Genomic DNA, 15,325 nt, shown 5'->3' with positions numbered 1-15,325 from the left:
ATCAGATTGAAGTAACATATCAGATTGAAGCAGAATAAATTCAGTTTGTGACTAGATAGTGGCTCGTCAGTGGATACAGTAGAGCATAGATAGATAGATGCTTACAAATGGACCGTGACCATAGATTTTCAGGGCAAGACCACATAATTAAGGACATACTGTAGCTTGAGACAAAATAAAGTCAAGTGGCTATTACACCCATGCTATAGACTTGATGATAGGTCTTGTGATAGGCACATCAAAGTTTGTATGTAATTACGCAGCATGTACTTTAGCCTCTTGTTATGAATGTCTTAATTTTCTCGGCTATGTTTTATAAGTTCAGCTGTTTTTGAGCTGATGCAATTAAGTAAGGATTACAGGTTTTCTGAAAAAGTCCAGCCTGAAGAAATCTCAAAAACATGCATAGATAGTTCTTCATTTTCTTAGCCTTTGTTTGGCAAACAAGTATTTCACACATTTTTTTGCATGGATATGATTATCTCCAGACATTCCCAATATTTGTAATATATATAATATGTAATATATACATTGTGTGTGTGATATGCATGTGTGTCTCTGTGTGTGTATTAGAGAAATGGTTCAGAATGACATATAGCACTGGAGGGACAAAAATATTGGCATTTTTCTGCAAATGTATTAGTCAAGTCAAACCAACCACATGTCATTCCAACCACATGTTGCTGACGCGGTAAATAGTGAAATGAGACAACATTTCTCCAGGACAGTGGTGCTACATAGAACAACACAGAGCTAAAGACTTAGCTCAAAGTAAGTTAGTCCTAGCCACATAAAGTACATCTGTGCAACCTAGAGCAAACAGTGTGAGACAAAGGACAGTGCAAACAAACAATACAAGACATTACACAAAAACAGCGCTGACCAGGATACATACTGTATATTCTATAGTACATGTGCAGAAATACTAGATTTAGATTGAATTCTGAAATAGACAAACTACAGAGTGATTCTCTATGTATTACTTCTTGCTGCAGTTCTCTTTTTGACCACTAGATACAATAATCACTCTATAAATGTTAACTGTATGTGTGTTGCTTTTTTGACTTTTCTTTCTTTCTAGAAATCGCTTAAAATTCTAGGAAACGCGTATAATGATCAAAATAACCTGTCAAAAGCACAAGAACATTTAAAGTAAAAAAAAAGTAAAATATGTTTAGAAGCAATCTTAATAATCATAGATTTTGTTTATTGTAATCAAATAATATATAATATAAATAAATCTGACTAGATTAAAGATATTTTAACTTGCTAAGATGCCATTGTTTGCAGTGTGTATTTTTGCCTGCTCTGTATCAATGTGTTTCTCCTTATTTTTCTCCAAGTCTGCTCACTGATTGTGTTTTGTCTGACCTTTGTACTTCTGATTGCCTTTGTTTTGACTGCTGATTCAATGTTTGCGCTTTCAGTAAATTTGCGTGTGTGTCCTAAAATCATTTGGCTCTATTGTGTCTTTCTGAACAAATGAATTAATAAATGTGCCCGCTTAAATGTAATAGGTATTCAGGTGCTCTTTTTCTGAGAAACTCCATTTATTTCTCTGCTAATGCTGTTTAATTGCATTCACCCACAGCCTCTTGAAAAAAATATTTTGAGCAGTCCTATTGAAAAAATGGGACAGGAAATTACACAGAAAAAAACAATTATGTGACCTTTAGTAAATTGTACCTGATAAAATTGCGTTAGTCTGTTCGATTTAAATATGTTTTTGGCTCAACAAAATAATAATTTGCAATTTGCTTTAAATAGCTTATAAATAGCATATTCTAATTAATTACAGTCAATTATAAATAATTAAGCCTACGTTGCTTGAGGCTCTAACTGCACATGCCCAATATTGTTTGAATAGTGCTTCTTCCAAGGCTTAGGGCTATTCTGGTTTGAAATGTCTCAACATTGGCAGAATATTCTTTATTCACTTTCTTTGAGTTTCTCAGTGTTTCTCAGGTGAGGATGAATCAGGAATGTCCATACACACACACACACACACACACACACACAAACACACACAATTAAATACATATAAAAATACATATATTTATCCCTAATGAGCAAGTCAGAGGCAACGTTAGCTGTGAATATCTCTGAACTGTACACTATTTAGTCAGGTTCAAGTGTGTAACAGGGAGCTTTTAAGCAACTTATAATTATGAACATCAGCATAATTTGTGAATACATTATAGTTTTAATGTAGATTCCTTTTTGCTGAAGGAATCAAATGTGCAGTGATGGAGACCTGATCGCAAAGATCGACCGTGGCAACAGCAGTTCAAAACCACTGCAGTGGTCTTTAAGTTGTTATCCACAGCAGTCCCATGTATCTCCAGATAGTCCAGGTTGAGCCATCCTCTGCAGCAAGCAGCCTTCACATGTGATGAGATTCCAACCAGATGTCAAGAATCAAAATGAAATCATAACATTTAGCAGTAGATCTAACAGACACCTACATAATATGACCATGAATCACAAATTATAGAATGAGAGGCCTATTAGAATTAGATCACCCAGTCTGAGTTATGTAGGTGTCGCGGATTTAATAATCCTTTATTAAACCAAAGCAAGAAACAGGCAAACAGACGGACAGGCAAAACAGGGCAGAACACTGAACAAACGGGAAACAGGAACATAGACACAAACATCCAACAATGACCAACACCAGGGAAGTGAACAAACAGAGTAGATATAACAAACAGGGACCAATCACCAAGCAGAGACAATCAGTGACTAAGACAACACACCTGAGGGAGAGATGGAGTGCAATTAGTGTCCATGGTAACCAATGAGTGGGCGGAGCAAACAATTAACAGCAAGGCAGACAGCAGACAGAAACAGGGCAAAACACAGACAGACTCATTACAGTAGGCATGTTGGGTTTTGTCCAGTCTTTAAGACTAACATGAATAAGTAAATATTAGGTGTTATTAGTTCAGAAAAATCAGATTTTTAAGATCTTTAAAAACTTTGTGTTTAGATTTACATAATTAATTGAAAATCTCATGCATAAAATAAATAACATTTACAGCCGGGGTATCCGCCAGGTTGGAGATCAGCCGGTTCGCACGGGCCTCAACTGAGCTTACCGGTCTAGCAGCCATGTGGACAGGCTCGGTCACAGGCGTACACAGGACTGGGCTGGACAGAGTTACTGTAGAGCATTCGGCCTGATGCCTACTGCCCCCTCCAAAAAATATTTAGGGCCGGTGTCCGTCTCTACCCTGCTCACGGTTAGAGAGGACCCGCCCAGGAGCAACGCTAAACTGACGAAGTCTGTGAAAGACCCCATCTCTCGGCCCAAAGGCATCAGATAGCGTACCTTGTCCTCTAGTCCATGCCTAAACATGTCCTTAAGAGCCTTTTCCCCAAAGTCCACCTGGTTACACAGGTCCACAAACACCTCAGCATATTACTCGACTGGGGAATCCCCCTGACGTAAACAGAAGAAGATTTCTGCTGGATCCATAGCTGGTTGGTCGTTCTGTCGCGGTGAGGCAAAGGCGAGTGAGGATCCAAATGCAGTTCAATCCTTTATTAAACCAAAGCAAGAAACAGGCAAACAGACGGACAGGCAAAACAGGGCAGAACACTGAGCAAACGGGAAACAGGAACATAGACACAAACATCCAACAATGACCAACACCAGGGAAGTGAACAAACAGAGTAGATATACCAAACAGGGACCAATCACCAAGCAGAGACAATCAGTGACTAAGACAACACACCTGAGGGAGAGATGGAGTGCAATTAGTGTCCATGGTAACCAATGAGTGGGCGGAGCAAACAATTAACAGCAAGGCAGACAGCAGACAGAAACAGGGCAAAACACAGACAGACTCATTACAGTAGGCATGTTGGGTTTTGTCCAGTCTTTAAGACTAACATGAATAAGTAAATATTAGGTGTTATTAGTTCAGAAAAATCAGATTTTTAAGATCTTTAAAAACTTTGTGTTTAGATTTACATAATTAATTGAAAATCTCATGCATAAAATAAATAACATTTACACAAAATAAGGGAAAAAAGAGAATGGATGAATGAACAACATGATTGCATTTAAATCTTACTCAAATAACTTTTTTCCAGAATTGTTTTTCTTTAGAAGCTGTGCAAATCAGTTTTAATAATTAGTAATTATATCAATTTACATCAAGGTTCATTGATATTCAAATGATATTCAAATGTGATTTTCTAATGCTTTACTTTGTGACACGCTTGGCTGATGGCATCGATTAAGCAAAGTGACAGCTCCAGGCCAGAACAATTCAGCTGTCGAGCGAATACAAAACGCAAGCTGTTTTTCGTTACACAATCTGAGTGACATAATCCATGTTCTGTTCTTGCCTGTGTACATTACTCTACTGTTGATGCTGCCACAATGAGAGGCAAGATTTTATTTATGAAAGCTCCTTTAATTATGACATAGTAGTAATATCATAGTAATTCTTGTGTTAAAATGTTTACCTAGATAAATCAGAACAGGATACATGTCCTCAAATAACTTCCTGATGGTTAAAATTACAAACATCTAGAAATATCCTAGATACATAATTTAGCCTGAACATTTGACATTTAGTAAACCACTTTTTATAGTACATGGCTAAACAAAGTCTACAAGCAGATGATGTATGAGTATAGCACTCGAGGAGACCTGAAAAACTTTTAACTCTGTCTAGGTGCCATTTAATTGGCCAGGTGAAGAACTGCTTCCCCCTGTAGCTTCTCAGCTTATAGCAAATTGTAGTGGTTAAAAATCCATTTTCAACCTCGTTTGTCTCCCTATTGCTTTTTTTTTTCTTTTTGTAAAAGTAGAAAAATGAAATAAAACAAAAACAAACAAACAAATAAATAAAGCTTGGAATGACTTGTTGTACTACACTGAAGTGCTACTATTACTGTATACAGCAACTGCTATTGATTGTTTCCTTCTGGACCACATTTTGCATGTCTTTATTTATCTGAAGAGACAAAAAGAAAATATTATGCAATCCTAGCTCAGAAGCAGATTGACTCTTTCCTTTTATTTTAGATTGTCTGATTCATTTTCTATCTGTCTACATTATCTATGTTGGAGTTCATCCTCCACTTTGTGGATCGTATTATTATTATCTGAGCATGCAAATTGCCCTTTGCCCAAAAACTTTGCGTGATTTTGGGAAGTGGAACGAATTAAGAGAACTGAGAGGTAACTCAGGCAAACATGAAAAACATGCACCACCATGTCATCCCTTCATGATTTATTATTTATTATTGTTCATCAGTTCCAATGATGACAGTTTGGGAGCAGTTAGGAGCATACTCTTTGGTACCCTCCCTTATTATTGAAACAGCAAGGCAAATTCTTTAGTTTTTTTTGATATAAAAGAAATATGTGATATCACCAGCGTCATCTGTAGGACAAGGGGTGAAGGTGTCACAATACACCATTCAAGAAAGGCTTTGAGAGCAGAAATATAGGTCCCATAATTATACCACAAGATGCAAAAAACTCATCATCAGTAAGAATCAGATGGCCAAAGGAAATGGCAAAAAAAATACAGAACAAAAGTTCTGAAACCAAAACCAATATCTATCAAAGTGATGGAAAGGCTGAAGTGTGGAGAATGAAAGGATCTGCTCATGATTCAAAACATACAAGCTCACTGGTCAAACACAGTGGTGGTAGTGATAGGGCTCGGGCTTGCATGGCTGCTTTGGGAACAGGCTCAATATTCTTTATTGATGATGTAACTAATGATGGTAGCAGCAGAGTGAATTCAGAAGTCTACAGAAACATTCTGACTACCAATTTATAGAGAAATGCATCCGATTTCACTGGGAGTAACTTCATCATGCAGCAAGACAATGACCCAAAACACACTGCCAACACAATTAATGACCTCATCAGGGGAAAAAATTGGAAGATTTTAAACTGGCCAAGTTCATCTCCAGACCTTAAACCAATTGAGCATGCATTTCATGTGATACAAGCATGAAAAAGCATCACAATAGTAGGAAAATGATGCAGTTAATGCACGCAAGGGATATGCAACCAAATAGTATGTTATGTTGTTTAAGACTTTTTGTTCCAATGTAAATTGAGAAGTGGGCTACTAAAAGTGCCATGTTATAAGATTGTTAAAACATCTAGATGTAAATAGCAGGAATTGAAAGCTGAAATTTTGATCTTACATCTCATATTCATCTTTTGATTTCGCCGGAAACCGGAGTACCCGGAGGAAACCCAGTGGCATGGGGAGAAACTCCAAAAATGCAAACTCCACACACACAAGGCAGAGGCGGGAATCGGACCTCCAACCCTGCAGGTGTGAGGCAAACGTGCTAACCACTAAGCCACCGTGCCCCCATCAAACATTACTGAAAAAAATTTGAAACATTTGCTACTCAATATCAGTTTTCAATGTTTAATACAAATAATTGTGTTTCCTAAAAAGCATTATTTATAATATTATGCACTTATTATATAAGCATGTTTGAGAATTCTGTATTAATAAAAACTTGGTTTAACAAGACAGTAGTGAGTTTGTGTAGAAAGTTGATCGATCTGATGACTCTGAAGTCTCTCAAGACATCTCAGTAGATTATACATGATCAAGCAGTTTGTCATTGGTTCTATTACCAAGTGAGCCATACAGTACCTAAGTGACTAAGTGCTGTGTTCACCTCTCATCTGCATCCACAACAGATGGGTTGTGGATATTCTCCTGTTTCATACCAGAGGGATAGTATGCACGCTGAATGCATAATACCTAAAGACCATCTTAAAATGGTCACATCAAATGTTACCTCGAGTTATAAATTATTAAGGCTAAACTGTAGTTATGTACAATAATTTGCAAACATATATTGATTTGAACATTGGGATTTTTTAAACAACCTATTTTTTAGAAGATTCTAGCTGCTCTTTATTATTATTATTTTTTTAATATTTATATTTATATTATATTTATTATATTACATTTTTTTCTGTCACAATGACACCTAAAGTGAGCTCTTTCATGCTACACTTTTTCTTTTGGTGTAGTTCATTTAAAAAGGAGAGACTGGTTCAACCATGAGTTTTCACTAAAGAATTACAGTTAATAGAAACTTGTTATGAAATTTTGGTAATGTGAGCTGTCTTGGTTTTATGCTGTCACTTAATTCACCCACATTGTTTTTCGTAATTATAATATCAGTATAAAGCTGATATTATAACTGCCACACTGAGGGTAATTTACAAGATTTTCTAGACACCCTTATCCACAGTAACTTACATTTATCTCATTTTTATACAGCTGAGCAGAGGGTTAAGGGCCTTGCTCAAGGGCCCATAAATGGTAGCCTGGTTGTCCTGGGATTTGAACTCAGCTTATCTGCTGAGCTATCACTTCTGGTAATGACAGAAACAGAGCATAAACTGAGCTAATATTCATAATGAACAGAATGAATGAAAGTTCTTTTAACTGTGAGGTGTGTGAGTGAGGCAGATTGAATGCAGGCTGATTGAACACAATCAGTAGCTCAGTGACTGAGAGCGGGGAAGTATGTACAGTACGCGTGTGTGATCTTGGGACTGTAGTTCTGAGTGGCCATTATGTGTAGGGTGCAGTGTTTTGTGGATCACTGTGACATAACAATGTTTAAATAAATCAATTTGAACATTTTAAATCATGCCTGTCATAATTACACAACCTCCATCGTACTGATGGGTCACATTATGTGATGGTGAGACGCTGATAGTAAGTTAATACATTCTGCAAGGGTTTTGACTTTCAGTTTTTTTTATACCACTTATTTGACATGTTGCATGCAAACATTAATGCTTTACTACAATATTACCACTAGAAGTTACTAGTGTCAAAGTAAAAGAACTTGATGGGTTTTTTTGTGCCCCTGCTCTTTTTTTTAAAATTTCACATCATGCTATTGGCTAAGCTTAATATGCAGTATGTACAGTATATTGCTTGGCTTTATTTCAATAAAGCACTGATATCAATACAGCACTTTCCACTTGATACTGTATATCAGTCTTGTAGATAATGATTTGAGAGCAGTTTCAACACCCTGAAACTAATCCCCCATTTTTTATCACCTGTCACTATAGACCCTTTTCTCTAATGGAAGCAGCTCATTATGCAGAACAGATTCTTCTGTTAATGGATTATCTTTTGTCCATATTTCTGTTGTTCATGAACTTTTTAGCAGAGGTGATAAGTATTGTTTTGGAATATAACGGAACAAGAAGTGTGTTTTTAAGATTTTTTTCTTCGTCTGTACACACTAGCAAGTTGAGGTGAATCAATAGTTAAAAGGATAATCCAGAATGTTTATAACCCAAATGCACTATTACTATTATAATAATGGTTACTATTATTATATATTTTTAAATTCATAATAATAGTAACCACCAGAGTTTTGGATATTGGATTTTTCCAGTCACAACAGTGTTCATACTCTGAATCACTGACTCACTAAACTCATAGTCAGTCATGTTGCACCAAAGAGCTTATATGCCACACCAACAGAGGTCACTCTCACTCTCAAAATATTGCTACATATCTCTGCACATGATTATCAGACCTATTTGTTTTTGACTAGCTAATTTAGTGAAATAAATACACCTCAGCAGTTTCATAACGCTTCCATAGCATGTCACTAAGCCATTAGATACTTGACTACTAGTCAGAATCTTACCAGAGCCTGTGGACTCCAAAGGTTTTTACTGCAACAACAAAACAATTACATACAACAACTACTACTACTAGTACTACTGTTACTACTGCTACTACTACTACTGCTAATAATATTTATAATAACAAGGACAAGATTCATGCACTTATCCAATCAGCAAATGCAGCAGCAGCTTAATCCATAAAATCATGCAAATATAAGTCATGAACTTAACAGCAAACATTAGAATAGGGAAAAATACCTTTGACAGTGGTCTGTTTGTTGGTGCCAGGTGACTGGTTTTACAATTTCAGAAACCGCTGATCTCCTGAGGTTTTTATGCACAATAGTCTCTAGCATATATACTGTACATGAAAAATGAAATATCAAGTGAGCAGCTGTTCTGCAGACAGAAATGTATTGCTGATGAGCAAGGTCAGTGGAGAATAGATAGACTGGTTCAAGCTGACAGGAAGGCTACAGAAGCTCAGCAGAATAACTTTGGGTTACACTCTTGTCAACCAAGAACAGGAATCTGAGGACAGGACACAGTGGTCACTGGCTGAAATTTGAAAAAAGAAGAAGAAAAAAATCATCTGGTCATATGAACCTCAATTCCTTTTATGGCATGATACAGAATTTGGTATCATCATGAATCCATAAACACAACCTGACATGTGTAAACAGTTCAGGCTGGAGGTGGTGGTATAATGGTGAGAGGACACATTGTTGTTGGCACAAATTGGACCCAGCAAACATGTTTGGCTCTTTTTTGGCAACAATTCATCAACCATTACATTCTCATGCTACATAATGCAGTTAAGACTATAGTTATCTGTGCGTGTTTAAATTTGAGTAAACCACCAGACAGTGGCTTTGAACTTGAGCATGAGCACCAATTGCCTTACTTTAGTAAATTGCTTCAATATGCTAGAGAAAGAAAACATATATACAAATGTTTCTTTCTTTATATAGAAAGCATAGACTCCAACTAATTTGGAAGAAAAATAAGTTTGGGTAAGCTTAGATTTTGCTAGCTTAGTTTGCTAAATTTATCTAAGGTTACTTGTTTTGAACTAGCAAACTAGCATTGATTGTTGTAGCTAACAATACTGGCTAAGCGACTAGCAATGTGACCTTAAAGCAAGATTTATTTTAGGTAAAATTAAGTAGCTGTTTTTAAACTTCAAACAGTTTTAACTAATTAATGGAAAGTGGAAATAAATAATTTTGTAAACGATATGAAATTTAGATTTACTTTAACTTAAGATCAACACTGATTTAGTGTTTATTCATTTCTAGCCATTTATCTAGGGTCAATCACTTTCTATCTTCACTGAAACACTATTTTAATGTTGAGTTAATTAAATCTTCATAATCTTCACTCCAAATCTTTATTGTCATCATTATTCCTCCAAATATAGTCATTATCTACAGCTGGATGAACATTTTTGGAGATGTCAAAATGCCTAAGATCAATGTAGTTATTTTAGATAATTTTGACTGACACTTTAAATATTCAAAATTAAACTTTGTGACGGCGGCACGTGTACCACCGCAAACACACAGAGGAAAAACCGCTCTTCGCCCACGGCATCGGCAACCCAGAAGCGAGAGAGTGGAACAGGCTGTGGTTCAGCACCCTGGCCAGCGGCGCTAACCGCGAGCCCCCCGATCTCCAGCACCATGGCCAGCACCGCGGCTGGAGCATTCACCCTCCATGAGGAAAGCACAGCAGGAAGCAAGGCTCAGCGGCTGGAGAAAGGAAAGGGGGGCGTGCCAAACAGGACTAATGTTTGTTATCTTTCTCCTCTTGTTTTTCAGACTCACTTTTGCTGCCTTCCTTATTTCTGTTTTTGCTTTAAGTAAGTGAGGAAATAAATACCTCCCTTTTGGTGAACTCTCACCCCGTCTCTGTGCCCCTTCTTCCGTGTCCCATCTCTCGAAGAGCCCTACACTGGTGGAGAATGCGGGCAGCGGACACGGAAGCAGCCCCAGAGCCCTCTGTGGGGCAGGTGCTGCAACATCTCATGCAGGCCAGTCTCCATCAGCACGAAGTCACCCAGGAGCTGGCCAAGAGCGTCAAGAAGGCCACAGAGGAGTTACTGGAACTTCGGCGGGGGGCCCCTGCCGCATCAATTTCCCTCCCTGATCCCGGCCACGACGCTCTGCGCAGGCTCACAAAACTCGATGTGATGGCGTACCTTCGAGCGCACCGCAGACCAGGAGGGTTGGCCCAAGCGGGACTGGGCCGATGCACTAGCCCCGTTGCTCAGTGGAGATGCCCAATTGGCGTATTACACTCTGGATCCAGAAAACGCTCGAGACTATGAAACGGTGAAAGAGGAAATTCTCATCCGCTGTGGTCGATCCCATGTCACTGCAGCTGGAGGTGGTGGTATGATCCAACTAGCAATCCTCGTCCCCAGATGGATGAACTGCTGCGTATCACCCGATGCTGGTTGCAGAGTGATCGACTCACAGCCAAAGAGGTCACAGAAAGAGTGGCCATAGACCGGTTCCTACAGGCGCTGCCGGCCGAAGAACGGAAGGCTGTTGGGCTGAAGGGCCCGGAGGACACAAAGGACCTTCTAAACACCCTGGAACATGCCAAGGCCACCCTAGAAATGGGCCGGGACGCTCAAAGAGACTTCCAGGCCAGCGCCCGCCACCCCCAGCCCCGACAACAGCCAGTGTCCGAACGGATCTGGGAGAGGAGACCTCTGGATAGCCGCCCCACCCTGGGACCGGTTGATGAGCCCATGCCCACCGAACCGGACCTCAGAGCCCCAACTCAGGCCCCCAAACAATGGCTCGCAAGCTGTGGCCTACACACCCCCCACCATTCCAAAGGGGGCCCGACTTACTGTGGAGGTAAATGGCCGCCCGGTGTCGGCGCTCCTGGATTTGGGGAGTACGGTCACGCTGGCCCGCCCGGCCATACTCCCCGCCCCCATAAAGTCGGTGGGGACTCTCGCGGTCTCGTGTGTCCAGGGCGATGCCCGTTCAGTCCCTACCGCACAGGTCAAGATCCGTAGCAAAGCAGGAGAGTGGCCGCTCCTCATCGGACTTCTCCCAGATCTCCCGGTCTCCCTCCTACTGGGACACGACTGGCTGGGGTTTGCTGCCACCATGAAGGCCACTGCCAAGTGTGGGCCGGAACAGAAGCAGAAGGGCCGGGACCGCCGGGCGTGCATGGCTCGGGGGGACAGAGACGCCAGCAACTCCTCTCCAGGTGAGCCCCAGCCGCAGGTTAACCCTCTTTCTTCACTGTTTCAACAGGCCACCCAGGAGAGAGGTTTTGGAAAAGAGCAGAAGGAGGATGACTGGCTGAAGCACTGCTGGGGCCAGGTCCTGCAGGTGGAGGGAGTAAACACCGACCCTGCCTGGCCGCTTCCCCCGTTGTACTTCCTGGTGAGGAATGGGCTGCTTTACTTTCACACAGATAGGAGAGGAGAACCTTGCGACCTACTGGTGGTGCCACGCCAACGTACCCCGCCTCTGCTCCACCTAGCCCACACTCACCCCTTGGGGGGCCATCTGGGACCCAAGAACACACTAGAGAAACTGCGGGACCGATTCACATGGCCGGGCATGAACACCAAGGTCCTGGGCTTTTGCAGGGCCTGCGCCACGTGCCAGCAGACCTCTCCCCTGAAACCAGCTCCGGCCCCCCTTATTCCCCTCCCTATCATTGGCGTCCCCTTTGAGAGGCTTGGCATGGACCTCATCGGGCCGCTACCAAAGTCTGCCCGGGGCCATGAATACATCCTGGTGATGGTGGACTACGCCACCCGCTACCCCGAGGCGGTCCCACTTCGGAAGGCCACCTCACAGAGCGTGGCCAGAGAACTGCTCCTGCTCTTCAGCCGAGTCGGGATCCCTAAAGACATCCTCAGCGACCAAGGTACGCCCTTTATGTCTAAATTAATGATGGATCTGTGTCGGCTCTTGCAGCTCAAGCACCTGAGGACGTCTGTCTACCACCCCCAGACAGATAGCTTGGTGGAACGTTTTAACCAGACCCTGAAAAGTATGCTACGGAAGGTGGTAGACCAGGAAGGATGGAGTTGGGACCTCCTCCTTCCATTCGTCCTCTTTGCAATCCGGGAAACACCCCAGGCATCCACAGGCTTCACCCCTGTTTGGGGGGCAGCCTCGTGGCATGCTGGACGTTGCCCGCGAGGCCTGGGAGGAGCAGCCCTCCCCCTTCCGCTCCATCATTGAATTCGTCCAGGACATGCAGACCCGCATCGAGCGTGTCGGGCCCATCGTGAAGGAGCACGTAGAGGAGGCCCAGCGGGCACAACAGAGGATGTACAATCGGCCCGCCCAGGCGAGGGAACTTCGTCCTGGGGACCAAGTAATGCTCCAGTGCAGCCTGTAAGTTCCTGGCAAAGTGGCAGGGCCCGTACACTGTCCTCGAAAAGGTGGGACCGGTGAACTATTGGTTACAACAGCCAGGTAAGCGTGCAGACACCAAACTATATCACATCAACCTTTTAAAAAAATGGATTCCCCGCCGGCTTTGGTGTCTGCGTTTGCCTCCCTTCACCCAGATCCCCAAGAACGGGCCCTAGTACGGAGGGGAGAGGATCTCACACCAGCCCAGCAGCACGACCTCACAGAGCTCCTGGACCGGTTTGCGGATGTCTTCTCATCCCGGCCAGGATGCACGGCACTGGTACATCATGAGATCAGGACCCCTCCTGGGATGGTGGTTCGACTATGACCATATAAGGTCCCGGAAGCTTGACGCCAGGCTATTGAAGAGGAAGTAGAACGCATGCTGAAAAAGGGGATTATCGAGGAATCTGCCAGCCCCTGGTCCAGCCCCATCGTGCTGGTGCCTAAACCAGATGGGTCCATCTGCCTCTGCAACGACTTCCGGGGCTCAACCAGATTTCAGACTTCGACAGCTATCCCCTCCCTCGAGTTGATGATCTGGTGGAGCGGCTGGGGAAGGCCCGGTTTATTTCCACCCTTGACCTGACAAAGGGCTATTGGCAAGTCGCCCTGGCGACAGAGGCGAAGCCAAAGACGGCCTTCAGCACCGCACATGGCCACTGGCAGTACCGGGTCCTTCCGTCTGGCCTACATGGGGCCCCGGCCACTTTCCAGCACCTCATGGACATCGTCCTGCGACCCCTCCGCGCCTTCGCTGCCGCCTACCTGGACGATGTAGTAATCCATTCCTCCACCTGATCCGATCACCTATTCCACCTGGGGGAGGTTCTGGGGGCCCTCCGAACAGCTGGTCTTACGGCAAACCCCCACAAGTGCCACCTGGGCCTGTCCGAGGCCCAGTACCTGGGATACTGCATGGGCCAGGGACTGCTAAAGCCCCAGGAGAAAAAGGTCCAGGCCGTGAGAGAGTACCCCCGACCCACGTCAAAGAAACAGGTACGGGATTAGCGGGCTATTATAGACGCTTTGTGCCTAACTTCTCCTCTCTAGCTGCCCCTCTTTCAGACCTCACCAAGAAAGGCCAGCCGGACCGGGTGCACTGGACGGACGGCACAGAACAGGCGTTCCGCCAGCTCAAGGAGGCCCTCACCACCCAGCCAGGAGCCCCGATTTTGGTCACCCCTTTTCGCTACAGACGGATGCGTCTGAAACAGGGCTGGGAGCCGTCCTGTCACAGGAGTTCGAGGGAGAAGAACACCCGGTCCTCTTTATCTCCCGGAAGTTGACCCCCGCTGAGAGAAACTACGCCGCAGTGGAACGAGAAGCCCTGGCCATCAAGTGGGCTGTGGAGGACCTCCGGTACTACCTGGCAGGGCGACACTTCACCCTGGTGACAGACCATGCCCCTCTACTCTGGATGGCCAAGGCGAAGGACACCAATGCCAGGGTAACGAGGTGGTTCTTATCTTTACAAGATTTCTCGTTCCAGGTCATACACCGAGCCGTGAGCCGGCACGGGAACGCCGATGGCCTCTCGCGGCGCTATGCTCTCTGGGGATGGTTACTACCAGGTGGGGGCTCAGAGCAAAGGGGGAGGACCTGTGATGGCGGCACGTGCACCACCGCAAACACACGGAGGAGAAACCGCTCTTCGCCCACGGCATCGGCAACCCAGAAGCGGGAGAGTGGAACAGGCGGTGGTTCAGCACCCTGGCCAGCGGCGCTAACCACGAGCCCACGATCTCCAGCACCATGGCCAGCCCCGCGGCAAGTGAGAGAGAGAACTGCTTTATTATTCTCCTGCCGTCCTCCTCTTGCTACCGGGTTTTGGAGCCTCGACCTCTGGCCAAACGCCCCCTACAGGAAGGACTCACTTTTGTTGCCTTCCTAATTTCTGTTTTTGCTTTAAGTAAGTGAGGAAATAAATACCTCCCTTTTGGTTAACTTTCACCCCGTCTCTGTGCCCCTTCTTCCGTGTCCCATCTCTCGAAGAGCCCTACAACTTGTAATCATAGATTTTGTAGTCTTATTCAGTAGGTTGTTTGAGTGAAACAGTTCATTCAGTTCAGTTCACAGTTCATTGGTATTTTTTCCTAAACCAGACATATTATGAGCAGTTATTGCTCTTCTTTTTTTAAACTATGGCTCAAATCAAATAGTAAAAACTTTCCTTCCCTCTCATGGTTCCTCATACACACAGGTGAGTGTCAAATAGACCATTCACATGAACAAAGGTTTATCTGGATGAATTTTA

The 15,325-nt window shown here is 43.3% G+C and overlaps 1 protein-coding gene across 4 annotated transcripts in view; it reads left to right on the top strand.

Annotated features, from left to right (window-relative positions):
* LOC132861438 (uncharacterized) overlaps positions 1-15,325 on the top strand; it is a 64,023-nt gene that overhangs the window by 20,504 nt on the left and 28,194 nt on the right. The window contains exon 2 of one of the 4 annotated variants that reach the window (XM_060892962.1): positions 10,841-13,031. The exons of 2 other annotated variants lie outside the window; for them this stretch is intronic. In XM_060892962.1, coding sequence (XP_060748945.1) covers positions 11,419-12,891 — 1,473 coding nt within the window. In that variant the 5' untranslated portion in view covers positions 10,841-11,418 and the 3' untranslated portion in view covers positions 12,892-13,031. Of the gene's footprint in view, positions 1-10,840; positions 13,032-14,918; positions 14,981-15,325 lie in introns of those variants that run through there. One more of the 4 variants, XR_009649941.1, reaches the window with a different exon arrangement.

Source organism: Tachysurus vachellii, chromosome 18 (genome assembly GCF_030014155.1).
Source record: "Tachysurus vachellii isolate PV-2020 chromosome 18, HZAU_Pvac_v1, whole genome shotgun sequence".
Lineage (NCBI taxonomy): Eukaryota > Metazoa > Chordata > Actinopteri > Siluriformes > Bagridae > Tachysurus > Tachysurus vachellii.
Note: the sequence above shows the minus strand (reverse complement) of the source record. Positions and strands in the feature narration are given on the sequence as shown.